Below are 18314 nucleotides of genomic sequence, written 5' to 3' on the forward strand. Positions count from 1 at the left end.
AGAATGAGGCGGAGCGGGAAGGGGAGGGGTATCTGGAGGAACAGAGAGCTCCTAGCTGAGGCTGGCACAGTGTGGAGAGTGACTGCATCTACAGTATAATGTAGCAGCATCACTGCTCAACAATCAATCACATTTTCTTCAGGAGATGCACAAAGTCATATAGACTGTTTTCATGGAATTGTGTTGCTATAGGGAACAGTTTGGAACCTATATGTCCTGTCAGTTATTGTACTAGAAAACATTGCAACAGGAAGTAAGCTGGGGGAAATTTAGGATGTTTATGTTGTCGAATTGAAACCGTCTATACTTAGCAGCACCCCATTACACCGCTCTGTCTATGGGGAGATGGGATCAATGCTCTGGGTGAAGTGATAGCGTATAGGGGCACGGTGGCGCATGCTCGCCTCACTGCAAGAAGGTCTTGGGTTCGAGTCCCGTACGGGATGCTGTTGACACTGCAGGGGGTATGTTTCCCAGGATGGGTCAAATACGGAAGACAAATTTCACCAAGCCTCTGCATGTCCATCCAATTGTTGTAGGCCTACAGTATGTAGTCCAATGCCTCATAATTATTCATGTGCAGAGTGCCATGTTGCCAGGGCACCACAGTGCAGAGTGCCATGCTGCCAGGGCACCACAGTGCAGAGTGCCATGTTGCCAGGGCACCACAGTGCAGAGTGCCATGCTGCCAGGGCACCACAGTGCAGAGTGCCATGCTGCCAGGGCACCACAGTGCAGAGTGCCATGTTGCCAGGGCACCAGAGTGCAGAGTGCCATGTTGCCAGGGCACCACTGTGCAGAGTGCCATGTTGCCAGGGCACCACAGTGGGATTATGACTTTTCAGACATACATTCACCTAACCCAGTGGTTCCCAACCTTAGGGACATTCTCAGGGTCGCCTGAAATGTCGGAAATAATAATCATAATACAATACACCAGACCCAATTTAATACTACCGAAGATGATTAGGGTCACTTGCGATTTTATTTTTATTTTTACTTATGTTTTAGTTCTGAGTTTAAAGTGAAATCTCTAGATTTCAGCTTTGTTCTCTTGGGTGACACCTATGGCGATGAGTGGTAACTGCAGGTGACATCCAAACAGTGTTACATTATGTGACATTACTAATGTCACATAATGTCACTATATACTGCAAAGGCTTCCATCAATGGACCATAGCCTCAATCAACATTGTGAGTGACTCTTAATTATTATTTTTTAGATGAAAATCTTTGAGATTATAACTTTAAATCAGGATTCTGAGAATAAAGTCAGAGTTTTGAGATTAAAGTCAGAATTCTCAGATTAAAGTCAGAATTCGGCGGGGGGGAAAGAAGCATACTATGTGACATCACTGACGATGTCACTGATGACATTATCGATGGTGTACCGGAATTTGAATGACGCAGGTCCCTATATATTTTCCGACGTCAAGAGCCAAAAAAGGTTGGGAACCCCTGACCTAAACCCTGGTCAGAGCCCAGGTTATATGTTTAGATCACTATAGTGGCAATCAAGGAACAGAATAATGTGAACAGTCTGATAAATGACCAAATGGCAGCATTATTCTCAGCCTGTGCCTGCCCGGGGAGATGTTTCTAATAATGATCACAGCTGAATAGCTGAGGACTCACTCATTGAAAAAAGGACATCTGAATTAACTACCAGCTTGTGACTCCTCTCTGCCCCCGAGTGAGAGAGAGGCAGAGAGGGAGAGAGAGAGAGGCAGAAAGGTTGAGAGAGAGAGAGAGTGAAAACACCAGCTCATTTTATTTTTATTTTTATTTTATTTTATTTTATTTTATTTTATTTTATTTTATTTTATTTTTATTTCATTTCATTTTTACTCTTATTCTTATTTTATTTATTTTACTTATTTTATTTTATTTTTATTTTTATTTTATTTTATTTTCTATTTGACAATTACTGTTTGTTTACCTGTTGAACAACTGTAAAAAATGTAAATCAGAATGCCCCATTTTTTGGGAAGTTTATATGTACATATATCTTTGACTGTAAATTTTGACTGTTTGTACATTATACATCCTCGACTGTACATTCATTTATTATTATAATTTCCTTATTGTTGTACTGTTAATATGTGCATTTGCTTTGACAATATAAGCACTGTCTTTTCATGCCAATAAAGCTATTTGAAATTGAAATTGAATTGAGAGAGAGAGAGAGAGAGGCGGAGAGGGAGAGAGAGAGAAAGAGAGAGAGAGAGAGAGAGAGAGAGAGAGAGAGAGAGAGAGACCAGCTGGTCAGGGGGAAAACTATAAGCAGTGGGTTCTGAAGGCCCTCTCTTTGTTGACAGCCATTTTTGACATATTCCCAGGATTAGTGGCTCTGTCAACATGATGACACTGGCTCCTTAAAATAGAGAGAGGGGGACAGTCAGGAAAGCAAAACGCTGGTTGTGTACCACCATAGGCTCAGACCTGACCCAGGTCTGACCCAGATCCATGCATATGAGAGAGAGAGAGGGAGAGAGAGAGAGAGGAGAGAGAGAGAGAGAGAGAGAGAGAGAGAGGAGACAGAGAGAGAGAGAGAGAGAGAGAGAGAGAGAGAGAGAGAGAGAGAGGAGAGTCTTCAGTGCTTCATTGAGTCCAACAGAGATTCCCTCTGAGTTTGTTTGAGAAGACAGCCCCCCGAGAGACATGGCTATGAGCAGCAGCTCTGAAGGTAAGAGGAGAGCTGATGATGCATACAAATGTGATAGGGGACAATAGGCACTCTGTGGCTGTGGAGGAAACCCTTTCCAATCAAATGATAGTTTATTATTGGCTGATGGCGTATCAGCTATAGTTCAAGGCAAATGGTTATCAGAAAGGAGTCTGAGATACACTAGGAAGACAGCATGTGTCGGTGACAGAAGCTCATTCAACAGATCAACTGATTATGGATTTTTAAGGCTGATGTGATTCTGAATTTATGATTTGTAGGAAGAAAAATATGATTGGATTTCATTCACAATTTTTTTTCAAGTAATTGCCTACGGTACAATCATCGACTTATATGGCACTGAATGAAATGTAAAAGTAGTACTCATTAATTTTGAATTCATGTCAGTTAATATCTATAGCCTATTAAACAACTATCATTTAGGAGCCTACTGTAACTGTGACACTGACTTTTTCAACAAATATGGGATAATTGGTTCACATAATCTTTTTTTATAACATTGTGGTGACTCTGGTGAGTTTTTGATAAAGTTGGTGAAAATTGATACTGAGTGTATAACATATATACCATCCATATACATGTACACAAACCAAAAATGTCTGTAGCGTTTACAGTCTTCCTAGCTTGACTTTGGCTGTCATGATAATTGGTAAGGACCGTTCGACGCTAACCATTTAAGATAGGCTAAGGTTAGGTTAGGGTGAGGCCTTCACTCGACAAGTAAGGGCATTTTATATACTGTCTACCTGTTCTTGCGACAAGTAAACTGAAATTAACTTTCTGGCCCTGCAGCAGTCTGTCACCACCAGGGGGAGCTGTGTTTTTGATGAATGGTCAGTAGTAACATTCGTAGAATTCTGCACTCTATTCACCTTATGTAGCCCCGCCCACTTGACCCATTGTGTCACGACTTCCTGTTCAAAACGTCGCAATGTCAGGCTAGCAATTTCATGGCATTGTTCACAATCATTTTAAGGTTTTTTCCCCTCATATCTGAGACTGTTACGCCGAATGTCTGTTTATGTGAAAGCTGTTATCGAACTCAGCGTGGTCCAGAAAGGTAGACTGATGTTTGCGTGAAAACACAACCCAGTATCACCTCATTGCGCACCACAGTTTTATACTTACAAAACTTATGCATACTACGCAAAAGTAAAATTTTTACGTGCAACCGCGCTTATTGGGCTGGAGAACAAACAGGGCTGTCAGGTCCACAGCGTGTGTGAAAGCAATGCGCTCCACAGTCAAGTCAGGTCTATTTCTCCAGCTCTTCATGACAAAGCATTTTCAAAGCACTTTACAAAGAACCAAACAATAAAACACAACCGTTGAGAGAAAACGGCTCTGGGTTGAACAAGTGCGTGACCTGCAAGGTCGGCTCTATGTAGAGCTGACAGTGAAAAGCTTCTCCAAGCAGACACCATAGTGTAGTGGGCCGTAGTGAATAACATCAGTGAACACGCTTTTCAACACCGGATAATTGTCCTCACGCACCTATTACGATGAATCGTTGAATATCGTGGAATATTGGACGATGAAAAATTGTCCAATAAACGTTTGACCTCAAGATTCACACAAGTGTGTGTGTGTGTGTGTGTGTGTGTGTGTGTGTGTGTGTGTGAGAGAGAGAGAGAGAGAGAAAGAGAGAGAGAGATCTGTGTGAGAAAGGAGAAGAGAACAGTATTTATTGCAGAGAATTTATTTCGGGGGCTTTCGTCAATAATTCACGAAGCATTTCCAGATCAATACACCTTTATGGAGAGCCTTATCATTTGTCATTCTGTGCCTGTGGTTGAGTGGAGTTTGATCGGCACAGCTGTTGTCAGGCTAGTGTTGCCTTTCTAGAAAGATAGGCTTCCTGGAAGGACCTCGGCAGAGTGGAAAATTGGCATCAGTCAATCATTGATGACACCGTGCAGCAGGACCTTTCTCTGCTGCTCCAGTGCTGATTGTTCCATAATTATGATATCAACAAAGACTTTTTAGTTCACTCAAACACCTCCTGATTTAGGATAGGCCTCGCTAAGTGGGGCCCAGGGAACAACTATCAGGTTGGTACACATATGAATATTCTACAGTTTATAGTGGTGATGTGCTAAACGCCTACAGAAGGTCCCGGGTTCGAACCCCGGTCCGTCCCTTTCTGTGTGGAGTTTCCATGTTCTCCCCGTGTTCGTGTGGGTTTCCTCCGGGTTCTCCGGTTTCCTCGCACCAAGACATGTATGTTAGGTTACAGTCATACTCCTGTCAGTGTGCTCCTGACCAAGGCACTGGCAATCGAAATGGAGTTGGTCCCCGGGCGCTGCACTGCGGCGGCCCACTGCTCCTAGTTCTAGGAAGGTTCCTACTAGTAGTGGGAGGATGCAGGATGCAGAGGATGAATTTCCCCACAGGGATAATAAAGGATAATATAACCTACCACAAATACAGAAGGACACAGAAAATAGGACATGGAACTGAAAAAGTAAATCAAGTGAAAAAATATATATATAAAACAGAACAACCAGATTGAAACTCTAAATGACTGCTAAAATTAACAGTTAAATGCAATTTTACAAAGACTAGTCAGCTGAGACCTCCTAAAAGAAGATAGTTAGCTGCCCTTATTTCCTCTGGTAGGTTGTGTGACGCCACATGTGAATTCGGCTGTTGTAGGTTTGATGAGAGCAGATAAAGGTCTGTCCAAGGAGCTCATGCTGAACACATCTTCATGAAACACAGACAGGGATTTGAAAAGGGCTAGAGACTGAGTCCATTCCAACAGTCTGTGCCTCCTCTAAACTGATATTACATTCATTAGAAATAGGCTGGTGAAGACCGCTTCTTTTACAAAATTGTCTGCAGTTCCAAAAGAGGCCAAAATTGTCCATGAGTTCCAGCTGGAGCTCAGAGTAGCCTACTAGCCTTTAGCCAGGTACAGAGGGGAGAGAACAGGGGTTTAAAAATACACAGAATAGCTGTGTAGAATGGAAACATTTCCTGAAAACAATCAACTGCACTAAAGATGGATCTACAGTATCCTAAGTAACAGATCATCTCATCTTAGGCCCCGTCCCCTTCAAAACACTGCATAATTAATTAGGGGAGAGACAGAGTGGATAAAGTCCCACAGAGGCTGGATTTGAGTTTTCTTTTGCAACAGAATCCATAGCCTTGTTTTAAAGACCCATGAAACTTGTTTTAAACAGCTAAAAATAGTATGAAATGGGACCTTTAACGATCTAGGGAGGCGATCTAGTGCAGCAGGTCGTTCTCTCAACATGGCCATTACTCAGTGAAACCTTTATGCGGGGCACTTGTAGTAATGAAGGCAGACGACGTGCATGTTTCCAAAACAGCACTGGTCTGAGCAGGTAAACGCTTCACTTGATTCAAGGAGAATTTCAGTATTTTTCAACCTGGACCGTATTTCCATCTGTTTATGTAGTAGTAGTAGCTTTGCCCACATGGACCCTCCTGTACATATTGCAAATATTCAAAATGCCTTGTCCATATTCTCGAAATCATCTCATCTTCAGCCATAACTTACAAAATCCTTCGGCTAGCGTTACGCTATCTGTTAGCTACCCCAAACAAACATGGCAGCTCCCAGTCCTAGCTTTCTGCCCCACCACAGCTGACTTCCAGCAAACAACGCAACTCTCTGAGACTTGAGCGAGAAAAACTCTGGCGAGACTTGGATCAAGCAGAAGGTAAATTATATCTCTATAAAATAATGTCATGATGGAATAATCTGATCCCGTCAGTGGTAAAAACAAGCTTGTTTAGTGCCGTAGGGGCATGTGGGAAAAGCAACTACCAACTGAAGCGATCTTACTGCACCAATTTCAAGGATTTCTGTTCACATGACTTAGATATACATAAACAGATATGAAAATAGGATCCATGCTGAAAAATACCAAAACATCAAAATGTCATGTTGAGATCAACGATGTCACTTTAATGTAGCTTCTACATTCTTGCAGACATGCCTCGTCAGTTCCCGAAGGTCATCCTCAGTGAAGCAGATGAAGAGATGCGACTCCTGGGAGAGAAAGTGTACGCATCAGCGCTGAAGGAGGAGGACAACAAGGAAGCCTTGTCCATGTTCACCGTGCCTGAGGACTGCCCGATCGGCCTCCAGCAAGCCAAGGAGCACGAGCTGCTCAAGGAGCTGGCAGAGCAGCAGTCAGAGGAGAGTGCCAAGAGGTACGCCCCACTCTGGGTCTCAGTCCAAAAGTTAGATGTTGTCATCAATGAGGTCAATGTCACAAATGATAAAGACAAGGAGAAGACACACTGTCTATAAAAATAGCATTGGTTATATAAAATGTCATTTAATGGTGCTAATCTTTCAGGAAGAAGAGCTTAAAGATGATCCGTTCGCAGTCAATGTCCCTGCAGATCCCGGTGAATGCAGAGTGGCCACGGTCGTTGGCCGTCACCCCATTCCTGTCCCCCAGCTCCACCTGTTCCTCTGTGCCAGAAAACTGCCCCGAATACCAGAGGGTCACTATCAGTGGAGATTACTGTGCTGGAGTAAGTATTAGGGATGCACGATATATCGGTATCGGTAGTAATTTTTTAACATATCGCCATCGGTCCGATGTTGCAGTGGTAATATCGGTTATCGGTACCAGCCAAAATTTCCACATTGAGAGGAAACAATGTGTTAAATCTATGATTTATGGGCTTTTCCAAATGTTTTGGAAATCAGGAAATGCATTACTTTTTCAAATTCAGTGTTTACATGTGTTTAGTATGTACAACATTTGATTATCATAGAGATTTGTTTTTATACAGATCATATCGATATCGGTAAATATCAAAACAGCAATGTTAATATTGGTTATCGGTATCGGCCAAAATTTTCATATGGGTGCTTCCCTAGTAAGTATTATGAAGATGAGGTATAGTGGCTGGGTAAGACTACATTATAATGGTCTGCCAAAAGAATGCAATACCAAGACTGTGGGGTCATACTGTATATTATGCAGACTGTACAATTTCAAATATAACAGAGAAATGAATGACATTAATGCCTCCATGGCTGTATGTATATTCACAAATCGTTCATACAAAATTATTCTTCTACATTTACAGCATCTTGACACATGACTTTGCATACTTACTAAATTATAGTTCAGGTAAGACAATTGTCATGATTCATTTCTGTCTGTCATCGGCATCCCCATTCAGATCACAGTGGAGGACTATGAACAGGCCGCCAAAAGCCTTCTTAGGGCTCTGTTTATTCGTGAGAAATATTCAAAACTCGCCTATCACAGATTCTGCCGAACCACAGCACAGTTCCTCCGCAGTGCGGAGAACGTGAGATGGAAGGAGGAAGATGAAGCTCTACCAGGTTTGAAATGGACATTCTACAAAAATGACATGATCACTGATGGTGTCATTCTCATTTATTTGACAATAACAAGCCGATGTTGCTGGCCTACAGATATGTGCCCATGTCCGAGGGAGGGGGAGGATCCCTACAGCATGGAGGGCATCCCAGAGAACCTGAACTATGAGCTGAAGATGAAGGATGGAATAATCAATGTATATGACAATGCTGAGGCTCTGAGAGAAAACCAGCCCCGCGACCTTCCCTACCCAGACTTAGAGACCTTTGCCATAGATCTCAGCCATGTGCTGGCCATGATTGCAGATGGACCCACGTAAGTCGCCATAACAAAAGGACACCTTCACTGTTCTCTGTAAAACTGGTTGGTTCCACCTATACTTTATTATACTTGGCAGCTTTACTTTGCAGAAAACCGAGGCCCACTTTGTTTTTCAGGAAGACCTATTGTCACAGACGACTAAACTTCTTGGGGTCTAAGTTCTACCTTCACGAGATGCTCAATGAGATGGCTGAGCTAAAGGAACTGAAAGGTGTGCCTCACAGAGATTTCTACAATGTTAGGAAGGCAAGTATTTTCCTGAACTCTATCTAGAATCTGGAAGTAGTCCGTGGAGTCGGTCTGCAAAAACACTAACGGGTATATCTTCGATTTGACTATGATTCTAGGACATGCATGCTGGCACTCCTTCCTCAAGTTACACTATTGACTAATTAGTTGTGTACTTAAACACTTGATTTGCCCAGCAGAATGAACATGGACATCCTTTTCTTCTTGCAGGTGGACACACACATCCACGCCGCTGCCTGCATGTCTCAGAAGCACCTGCTGAACTTCATCAAGAAAACCTACAAGACCGAGGCAGACCGTGTTGTGTTGGAAAAGGCTGGGCAAAGGATGACTCTCAAGCAGGTGTTCCAAAGCCTCAGTATGGACCCCTATGACCTTACTGTGGACTCTCTGGATGTACATGCTGTAAGAGAAAATGGCACTGTTTTGACATGTATTTTGTTGTTTGGTTTTAGCATGGCCTATAGTCAAATGCTGTGATTTTTCGGTAACGCTTTAGAATACAGCCTGCAACTTACAGGGGAAGTACAGGGTAACAAAATCTGAATTTATGGAATAAGGGGGTAATAAAGGGTGACTTATAAAGAACTTATATCATATATTTTTGTAACTACCATGTACCTATTCTGTTATTATACCATAGCTACATGTTACTAGGAGGGAATCAATGTTGCTGAATAGTTAGTTGCTTTAAAATAGTTAGTTACCTTGTAATTACGATGTAATTACCTGTAAGTACCAGGGAATTAACATTGCTTTAGAATACAGCCCATGCCCCTGTAGTTACACTGTAATTACATGTAACTAGGAGGGAATTAACGTTGCTTTAGAATACTGCTCGCGCCCCTGTAGTGACCCTGTATAATAGGTACTCAATAGTTACGGAATAACTACAGTATAAGTTCTCCTAAATTGAAATTAAATTGAAATGATTATTCCTCAGGTGAGATACTTGACAACGTTGTCTCTCGTTATGAATGGCTTTCTTGCTTGTTAAACTTTTTGTTTTACACAACATACTGTAGAGAAATACAATTAAATGTAATGTGAAACAGAAATTACCTTATTTTCCTTTCAATATGAATAGCATACATTCCAAAGTGGTGTCACAATAATCCACTGTGTCTGTATACATTTTACAGGGGAGACAAACCTTCCACCGGTTTGACAAGTTCAATTCCAAGTATAACCCAGTGGGAGCCAGTGAACTCAGAGAAGTATACCTGAAAGCAGACAACCTCATTAATGGAGAGTATTTCGCTCGCATTATAAAGGTATAAAATCATAATCTATTCATTAGCCTACATTTTAAATTAGAATTGATGCAAGAATAACAGCAACTGCCATATTATGGTAAACTCCATAGCCAAGATTGAGTGAGTGATAGGTTATCTTGAGCCTCATCTCTTCTTACTTTTAATAGGAAGTGGCCCATGACTTGGAGGAGAGTAAGTACCAGCATGCAGAGCCACGCCTGTCCATCTATGGACGCTCTCCAGATGAGTGGGACAGCCTGTCTAAGTGGTTTATTCACCACAAAGTGCACTCTCCAAACATGAGATGGATCATTCAAGTACCCAGAATATAGTGAGTTCCTCAGCTCCATGGAGAACCAGAGCTTTAACTTTCAACATTTTTGTTGCAATTTCCTGGGAATTTAAGATGTGATGTTTTTGCGTGTTTCAGTGATATTTTCAAGTCAAAGAAGTTGGTGCCTAATTTTGCCAAGATGCTGGAGAACATATTCCTACCTCTGTTTGAGGCCACAGTTAACCCACAGAAGCACAAGGAACTACACGTGTTCCTCAAATATGTAAGCAAATATCTTTTTTAAGATCATCATATCAAAACCACCTTCCACAATAAAAAAGTGATTCTGATCACTGTTGTCTTTCTCCAGGTGACCGGCTTTGACAGTGTCGACGATGAGTCCAAACACAGTGATCACATGTTCTCCTACAAGAGCCCAAAGCCAGAACAGTGGACTGCAGATAACAACCCTCCCTACAGCTACTACCTCTTCCATATGTATGCAAACATCATGGTCCTCAACAATCTCAGGAAGTAAGTGTTAATTACCAGCTGCTCCAAGAAGGTACACTTGATTATAGGAGAGTGCCCCTCTGATGGAGATTGCGGTGGACAAGTTTTGGTTTTACAATCGAATACCTGACCTTTGTGGGCCAACCCTCAGTGGGCTGTTTACTTTATAGAGCTCATTGTGATATGGGAGGACATGATTGATGATTCATCGGGAAAGAAGAAGCTTTGTTATGTACTGTAGATCTAGCAGCCAAAGCTGCTCCAGGCTTGAAATACAGGGTGAAATACAGGGTGCAGACCATGGTGGTTGTGTGTTGCTTGTGTTTGCTCAGCCAATCAACTACTGTACTAGCTGATTCAGAGAGTTAATCTACCTAGAATTTAACGCGCTTCGCATGCTCATTTCTTGGGTGTGAGTGTGACCAAACTCATGGCGGAATTTGGCACGCCACTCTGTCGGGTCCCCAGCAGTGCACCTTCGAATCTGCCCACTCCACGGAGTTGAGTTTGGAGCTTTACTTTACTTTACTTTATTTCACTTAGCAGACGCTTTTATCCAAAGCGACGTACAACAAAGATAAAAAAGAAACAATACAAGCAATATACAGTATGCACAGTACCAGAATAATCTAGAACATAGTAAAATATAAAGTGCTATTAGATGTGCAATCAGTGCATTGAAAAAGTGCCTGTGAGATGAATTTGTGCAAGTGCGTCAGTACGGAAGTGGACCTGAAATAAGTGAGTCTTAAGTCTTTTTTTGAATGTAGTAAGGGAGTCAGCGGTACGGACAGGGTTAGGTAGTTCATTCCACCACCGGGGAACAACAGAGGAGAAGAGCCTGGTGAGTGAATTGGGTGGTGGAAGTGAAAGGAATCTCTCAGTAGCGGAACGTAGTGGACGGAACGGGGCATAGGGTTGGATGAGGGAGTTTAGGTAGGTTGGGGCTGTATTTGTCAGGGTTTTGTATGCCAGGGTTAGGGCCTTGAACTGGATTCTGGCTGCCACTGGGAGCCAGTGGAGGGAGATGAGGAGGGGTGTGACGTGGGTTCTGTTTGGCTGGTTGAAGATGATGCGTGCTGCTGCGTTCTGAATCATTTGGAGAGGTTTGAATGTGGATGCAGGAAGGCCAGCCAGTAAGGAATTACAGTAATCAATGCGAGATAGAATGAGGGCCTGGACTAGAAGCTGTGCTGTGTGTACGGTTAGATAGGGTCTGATTTTCTTGATGTTGTATAGAGTGAATCTGCATGACCGGGCTATGGCAGCGACGTGTGTTTTGAAGGATAGAAGATTGTCGTGAATGACTCCAAGGTTACGGGCGGACTGAGCTGGGATGAGTTGTGATGAACCAAGGTTGATATTAATCTGGTGTGGTATGGGGGTGTTGGCTGGGATGATCAGGAGCTCAGTTTTGGAGAGATTGAGTTGAAGGTGACGTGCTTTCATCCAGGATGAGATATCTGACAGACAGGAAGAGATGCGAGATGAAACTGTGGGGTCATTGGGATGGAAGGACAGAAACAGTTGTGTATCGTCAGCGTAGCAGTGATATGAAAAACCGTGGGCGTGAATGATGGAACCGAGTAAAGTGATGTAAATTGAGAAGAGGATGGGGCCTAGGACTGAGCCTTGGGGCACGCCTGTAGCGAGGTTGTGCATCTTGGAAAGTTCTCCTCTCCAGGATACTCGAAATGTGCGCCCTGAGAGATATGATGAAAGCCATTTGAGTGCAGTTCCGGAGATTCCAAGTGTGGTGAGTGATGAGATGAGGATTTGGTGGTTAACGGTGTCGAAAGCGGCTGACAGGTCGAGTAGTAGGAGAACTGAGGAGCGACCTGCAGCTCGCGCCAGTCTAAGTGATTCAGTTACTGATAGTAGAGCTGTTTCGGTGGAGTGTCCTGTTTTGAATCCAGATTGGTGTATGTCGTGTAGGTTGTTGACGGAAAGGAAAGTGGAGAGTTGATTGAAGACAGCGCGTTCGAGAAGTTTGGACAGGAAGGGCAGGAGTGAAACAGGTCTGTAGTTGTCGACTAGGTCGGGGTTGAGGGTGGGTTTTTTTAGCAAGGGGATGACGTGAGCTAGCTTGAAAGCAGAAGGGAAAACACCAGTTGTGAGTGAGGAATTGATAATATGGGTGACAGAAGGAGTAATGGTGGGGGAGATGGACTGTAGGAGGGTGGAAGGTATGGGGTCGAGTGGGCAGGTCGTGGGGCGGGAGTTTGATATGAGTTTGGATAGGTCTTCTTCAGTAAGGGGGGAGAATGACGAGAGTGTGGGGCTGGTGATTGGCAGAGATGGGTGAGTTTGAGTAGGTTCTGAGAATTGGCTGCTAATGGCTGTGATTTTATTGGTGAAAAAGGAGGCGAACATGTCAGAGGTAATCGAGGAGGTAGGCGGGGGGGGAGGGGGGTTCAGGAGTGAGTTGAAGACAGAGAACATTTTTCGACTGTCCGTGGTGCTATGGATCTTGTTCTGGTAGAAGATGGTCTTGGCTGTGACTATGCTGGAGGAAAAAGATGAAAGGAGAGAGTGGTAGTTACTGAGGTCTAAGGGGTCTTTGCTTTTTTGCCAGTGTCTCTCGGCTGCTCGAAGCCCCGCCCTTTGGGCACGGATGGCCTCCGTGAGCCATGGACTGGGGGGGTTGTTGCGAGCTTGTTTGGAGGTTGCAGGGCAGAGATTGTTAAAGGAAGAGGCAAGTGAGGAACAGAGTGTGGCTATGGCGTCATTGAGTGGGAGTGAGCAGAAGACATTGTGAGGGGGTATGATGGCAGTGACGGCACTGGAAAGCTGGGACGGAGTGAGTGAGCGGAGGCCCCGTCGGACAGATACCAGCTGGGGGGAGGGGGGTGGGCGTGCCGGTAGGGAGATGTTGAATTTAATAAAAAAGTGATCTGACAGATGTAGTGGCGTGACAGTTAATTCACTGCTGGCGCAGTTCCGTGTTAGGATGAGGTCCAGAGTGTTACCAGCTATGTGTGTGGGAGGAGTGGGGGTCAGGGTGAGATTGAATGAGGACAGGAGAGAAAGGAAGTCGGTGGCATAGGGTTTGTCTATATGAATATTCATGTCACCCATGACAAGCAGAGGGGTGTCGTTGTCGGGGATGGCAGAGAGTAGAATGTCTAGGTCGTCAATAAATTCTTTCAATTGACGCCCAGGTGGGCGATACATTACAATAATATATAGGCAGGTTGGAAAGGAGACTGAAATGACATGAAATTCAAAGGAGCAGATATTGTTCAGTGGGGTCAGTTTGGTGAATTTCCAGTCTTGTGAAATGAGTAGACCTGTGCCTCCTCCACGGCCAGTCGGCCGAGGTGTATGTGAGAAGGCAGAGTCAACTGAGAGTGCAGCAGGGGTGACAGTGTTTTCAGGGGGAATCCAGGTTTCAGTGAGGGCCAGCACCTGAATATCTAACAGAGAGGTAAGGGAATGGATGAATTCTGTTTTATTTCCAGCGGATTGACAGTTCCATAGTCCAAAGGTGAAGGATGGGTGGGGGGAAGGGACAGATGTAATTGAGTGGGGGTTATTAGGGGTGATGGTGATGAGGTTGGTGTGGGTAGACTGGTGACCTGGGGTGACCAAGATGGTATTGATATTAATGTTAGACCTAGTGTGGGGACGAGTGTGGGAGTCCCCTCTGTAAGTAGTGAGCACTGGGATAAAACGGGCAGAGTGGCTTTGATTATGGGCAGATGTTGTGGTAGTACGTCCTCCCGACCGCTTGGGGGAGCCGCGGAGCAATGATGTACAGGAGGGTGATCCGATTTGATGACCGGAAGTGCCCAGGTGGGGAGGGGGAGGCGAGAGGTGGACAGTGGGGACCAGAGAAGTTGGCTGTCAAGCGTGACTAGAATTTGGTAGACGGCGAGAAATATTTAAGGCTAGAGCAGTGGTTCCCTTATTATTTGGATGAAGACCGTCATGTTTGTACAGATGGGGCCGTTTCCAGAACGTATCGAAATGATCGATAAAATCAAATCCGCAAGCCAAGCAGTAATTGCTTAGCCAGTGATTGCTGCCATAGACGCGACTGAAAGTTTCGTAGCTCTGACGTTGGAGGGGGGGAATGATACCTGAGAGGATGCACAATTTTCCGAGGCTCTCGATCGTCACGGCTAATGTTTCGTAGTCGGCCTGGAGTTTTATTGATTGCCGACATCTGGTGTCGTTAATGCCCACGTGGACAATCACGGTATTGGCAGATGGATAGCGTTCAATGATGGATGGAATGAGTTGATTCAGTCTGAATATCAGGCTACCAGTTTCATGCCAGGCCCCTGAAAAGTGTTTCAGCAGAGTTTGGAGGCAATCGGAGCAATGGTGTTCAAGTTATGCCTATTTAAAATCAAAGACATTGCTGTAGCCCATTGGCCCATTTTTTTTTCAGTTTTTTCCCCGCGCCAGTTTCATCCTAGATCCCTGAAGTGTTTTGGCAAAGTTTGAAGGCGATCGGTGTGCCTTGCATCTCCGGACATACGCACGGACGGACGGACACATACGGCTCTCCAATTATAGTAGTAGGATAGCACAAGCAATACTTACATCAGCTCCCATCTATTTTTAAATACTACTAATGTGCAGTGCAAACCAGTAGGATGGAGGAACAGGATTCCTCTGTTTCATGAATTATATTGCGTTATATAGAGTTTTTTCAGGGCTATTATGTCTGTGGTCCTTACTGTATGTGTCCTCCAGAGAGCGCAGCCTGAGCACCTTCCAGTTCCGCCCCCACTGCGGAGAAGCAGGCTCCATCACTCATCTGGTCTCTGCCTTTCTCACAGCCGACAACATCTCACATGGACTCAACTTGAAGAAGGTAATGTAGAATGCAATCTGCTGTTATTTTGCATCTATTAAACGAGAACTTCACCGGAAAACAATGCTGATTTATTTTCCAGATGATCTCAAACATATCCAAACACTGTAAACAGTTTAGCAGGCATTCATTTAGTTTGACAGTTATTGAGAGTTGATTTGAGTTAAGTTGTGCACCAGTGATCTCATTCATGCACAAATTACATCACGGGTCCACAACTTAACTCAGGAGTCGAGCGGAGGCATGTCTGAACTGAGTCTGAGCTGGAGAGGGACAATGCCCAGGGCTGAGGAGTAGTCGCTGGAATGAGGCTGGCAGGTAGGCCCATAATCTTCTGCTGTATTTCTCTGTGTGCCAGTCACACAGTATATATTATATACTGTCAGTATATATTATATACTGTGGGGCTGATGAGTAGACTGAGGAAGCTGGAGATAAGCTGATGACCTTGATTGTAGCCTGGTGTGTAGAATGAGCTGAGCCCAGAGAACAGGAGGGGAAACAGGGACAGAGACAGAGATTATGACAAGTTATCCTTCACGGTTGCAATAATGTATGTCTAAGTGGAGTCTCTCTGGTTTGGCTGCCCGGTAAAGTGAATAATTTATCATTTGATTCACTAGTAATTATCCCACTTAGAGAATCACCACTACTACACCTCCATGTGTAGAGAGTTTTACAATCCAATACTAAATGAACAACAGAAATCTTCCCATTTGGGGGTACCTACTAGGACAAAATCAATAATAATCGTATCAATAATAATATATCAATCTATAATATATTTCTCTTTGTGGCTTTGTGGTATGAAAACATTTGAAAATCTCCCTATTTTAGAGGCACTTTACAATATGATACTTTTGAGTTCTACTGCAGCCTGTCGGAGCTGAGAGGTACGCACAACTCACCACGACAATCCTGAAATATAAATAGGCTGAGAAGGTAAACAGCCCAAAAGGGATTCATATAAAGGAGACAGGTAGTGATTCTGAGATGACATGTACATCAAACAGAGATACTGTCTAGCTGGGTGTGTATTCTGTGTGTATGAATATGTGAAATTGCCTGGGTGTCAGATGTGTGTTTTTTGTAACCCTATATTGTATTTTTTGTGTGCCTTCAGAGTCCTGTGCTGCAGTACCTGTACTACCTGGCCCAGGTGCCCATTGCAATGTCTCCACTCAGCAACAACAGCCTGTTCCTCGAGTACTCCAAGAACCCTCTGCGAGAGTTCCTGCACAAGGGCCTGTGTGTCTCCCTGTCCACCGATGACCCCATGCAGTTCCACTACACCAAGGTGACCAGGCTTAGTTCATGCTTATTAAGAGTTCATTAACCCTAACCCTAACCATTAATTAACCCTAAACTATTAAATAATGTATAAATGAATACTTAGTTAACATGAACACCATTAATGATTACTACACACATTAGTTAACTGTTAATTAAGGGTGAGTTAATTATTATAAAGCATTAACTAACCGGTAATTAATGTACCCTTATTGTAAAGTGTAGTTTGGTTTGGTTCAGCAGTGGGTTGAATGGCTGAAAGTTTTTTTTGCTGATCTGTGTGTGTGTGTGTCATAATTGTAGGAGGCACTGATGGAGGAGTACGCCATTGCAGCTCAGCTGTGGAAGCTCAGCACCTGTGATGTGTGTGAAATAGCCAGGAACAGTGTTCTGCAAAGTGGCCTGTCCCACCAGGTACAGCCACATCTTCTCTTCCATTTTCTTTTCTCTTCAAAAAGTATTTTCCTCCATAGCGTTTCATCAGCACTGAGCCAGTGTCATCTCTCTGCCTGCCATCATCTCAGATGTGTGTTACCATGTGGTGACTTCTTTCACTCTTGACCTACAGGAGAAGAAGCACTTCTTGGGAGTGAACTATTTGAAAGATGGACCTGAGGGGAACGATATCCGCCGGACCAATGTAGCCCAGATCCGCATGGCCTACCGACACGAGACCCTGTGCAACGAACTCAGCTTCTTAGTAGATGCAGTCAAGTCTGAGGCTTTGAATTCCCAGCATGAGTAAAAGGGGCCTCACATCAGACAGAGGCCAAGCATGCCAAGCTCTCAGTAATCACCAGTTACGTATACATTAATATCTAAAAAAGTGTCAGTGAAATACAATATAATATTAAAAAAAGCAATGTTCAGCTGGTCATTTTGGTAAGCAGAACCAAAGGAATTTGGACAGATAAAGAGCCTTGGCTATGTAAACACTCACCTTGGTACATGCTGAGTAGATGGGTGACTGATGGCACTTTAGTTCACAAAGGTTCCAACAAAACCTGTGGATGGCCAGACCTGAATGTGTGAGTAGGTGCATATACTTGCCATCGCAATTATTTCTCCATTTTTCAAACGGCATTGGCTTGATGAATAATGTCTGGGACATTAACTCTGTCTCTCCCAACTTGTTTTGAGAGGTTTCAGTCAGTTTTCAGAACGGTACAGTATAGGTTCAATGAGGTTCAAATGAGATTTGGAAAGTGCTTACCTTTGTAATGATAAAATGCGCTTTAAAAAGGTTATTGAAATGACAGTATTTCACAGTTTACAGTTATTTTGTTTGAATTAATAAAAAAGGCAATTTACTTTACATTTGTATCATATGAAGTAGCAGAAAGGAGCAGAAAGGAGTCTTCAATCTTCAGCATTTTACTGTATTGCAAACATTGCCATCTAGTGGCTAAATTGCTGACATGTGACGTTCAAGTCTGACAGTTATAGAATTACACAATATAAAATAACTTGGAAACCATTTCAAACACACAATCTATACAAAAATAAATGCATTTATGTCTGTTTTGCTACATCAAAGTAACAGAGGACACATCATTTG

The 18314-nt window shown here is 43.5% G+C and overlaps 1 protein-coding gene across 1 annotated transcript in view; it reads left to right on the plus strand.

Annotated features, from left to right (window-relative positions):
- The window catches only part of ampd3a (adenosine monophosphate deaminase 3a), a gene marked incomplete at both ends in the record, with an annotated part of 19429 nt that extends 1928 nt beyond the window's left edge, over positions 1-17501 (plus strand). Inside the window, 14 exons of the mRNA XM_083650880.1 lie at positions 6652-6874; positions 7024-7204; positions 7865-8030; positions 8124-8343; positions 8466-8595; positions 8809-9003; positions 9741-9872; positions 10022-10185; positions 10285-10411; positions 10499-10662; positions 15346-15466; positions 16590-16763; positions 17060-17170; positions 17325-17501. Of these exons, the coding sequence (XP_083507006.1) occupies positions 6652-6874; positions 7024-7204; positions 7865-8030; positions 8124-8343; positions 8466-8595; positions 8809-9003; positions 9741-9872; positions 10022-10185; positions 10285-10411; positions 10499-10662; positions 15346-15466; positions 16590-16763; positions 17060-17170; positions 17325-17501 (2285 nt within the window). The remainder of the gene's footprint in view (positions 1-6651; positions 6875-7023; positions 7205-7864; positions 8031-8123; positions 8344-8465; positions 8596-8808; positions 9004-9740; positions 9873-10021; positions 10186-10284; positions 10412-10498; positions 10663-15345; positions 15467-16589; positions 16764-17059; positions 17171-17324) is intronic.
- Positions 17502-18314: the final 813 nt, after the last annotated feature.

The sequence above is a fragment of the Poromitra crassiceps genome (genome assembly GCF_964638095.1).
Source record: "Poromitra crassiceps genome assembly, chromosome: 14".
Taxonomy (NCBI): domain Eukaryota; kingdom Metazoa; phylum Chordata; class Actinopteri; order Beryciformes; family Melamphaidae; genus Poromitra; species Poromitra crassiceps.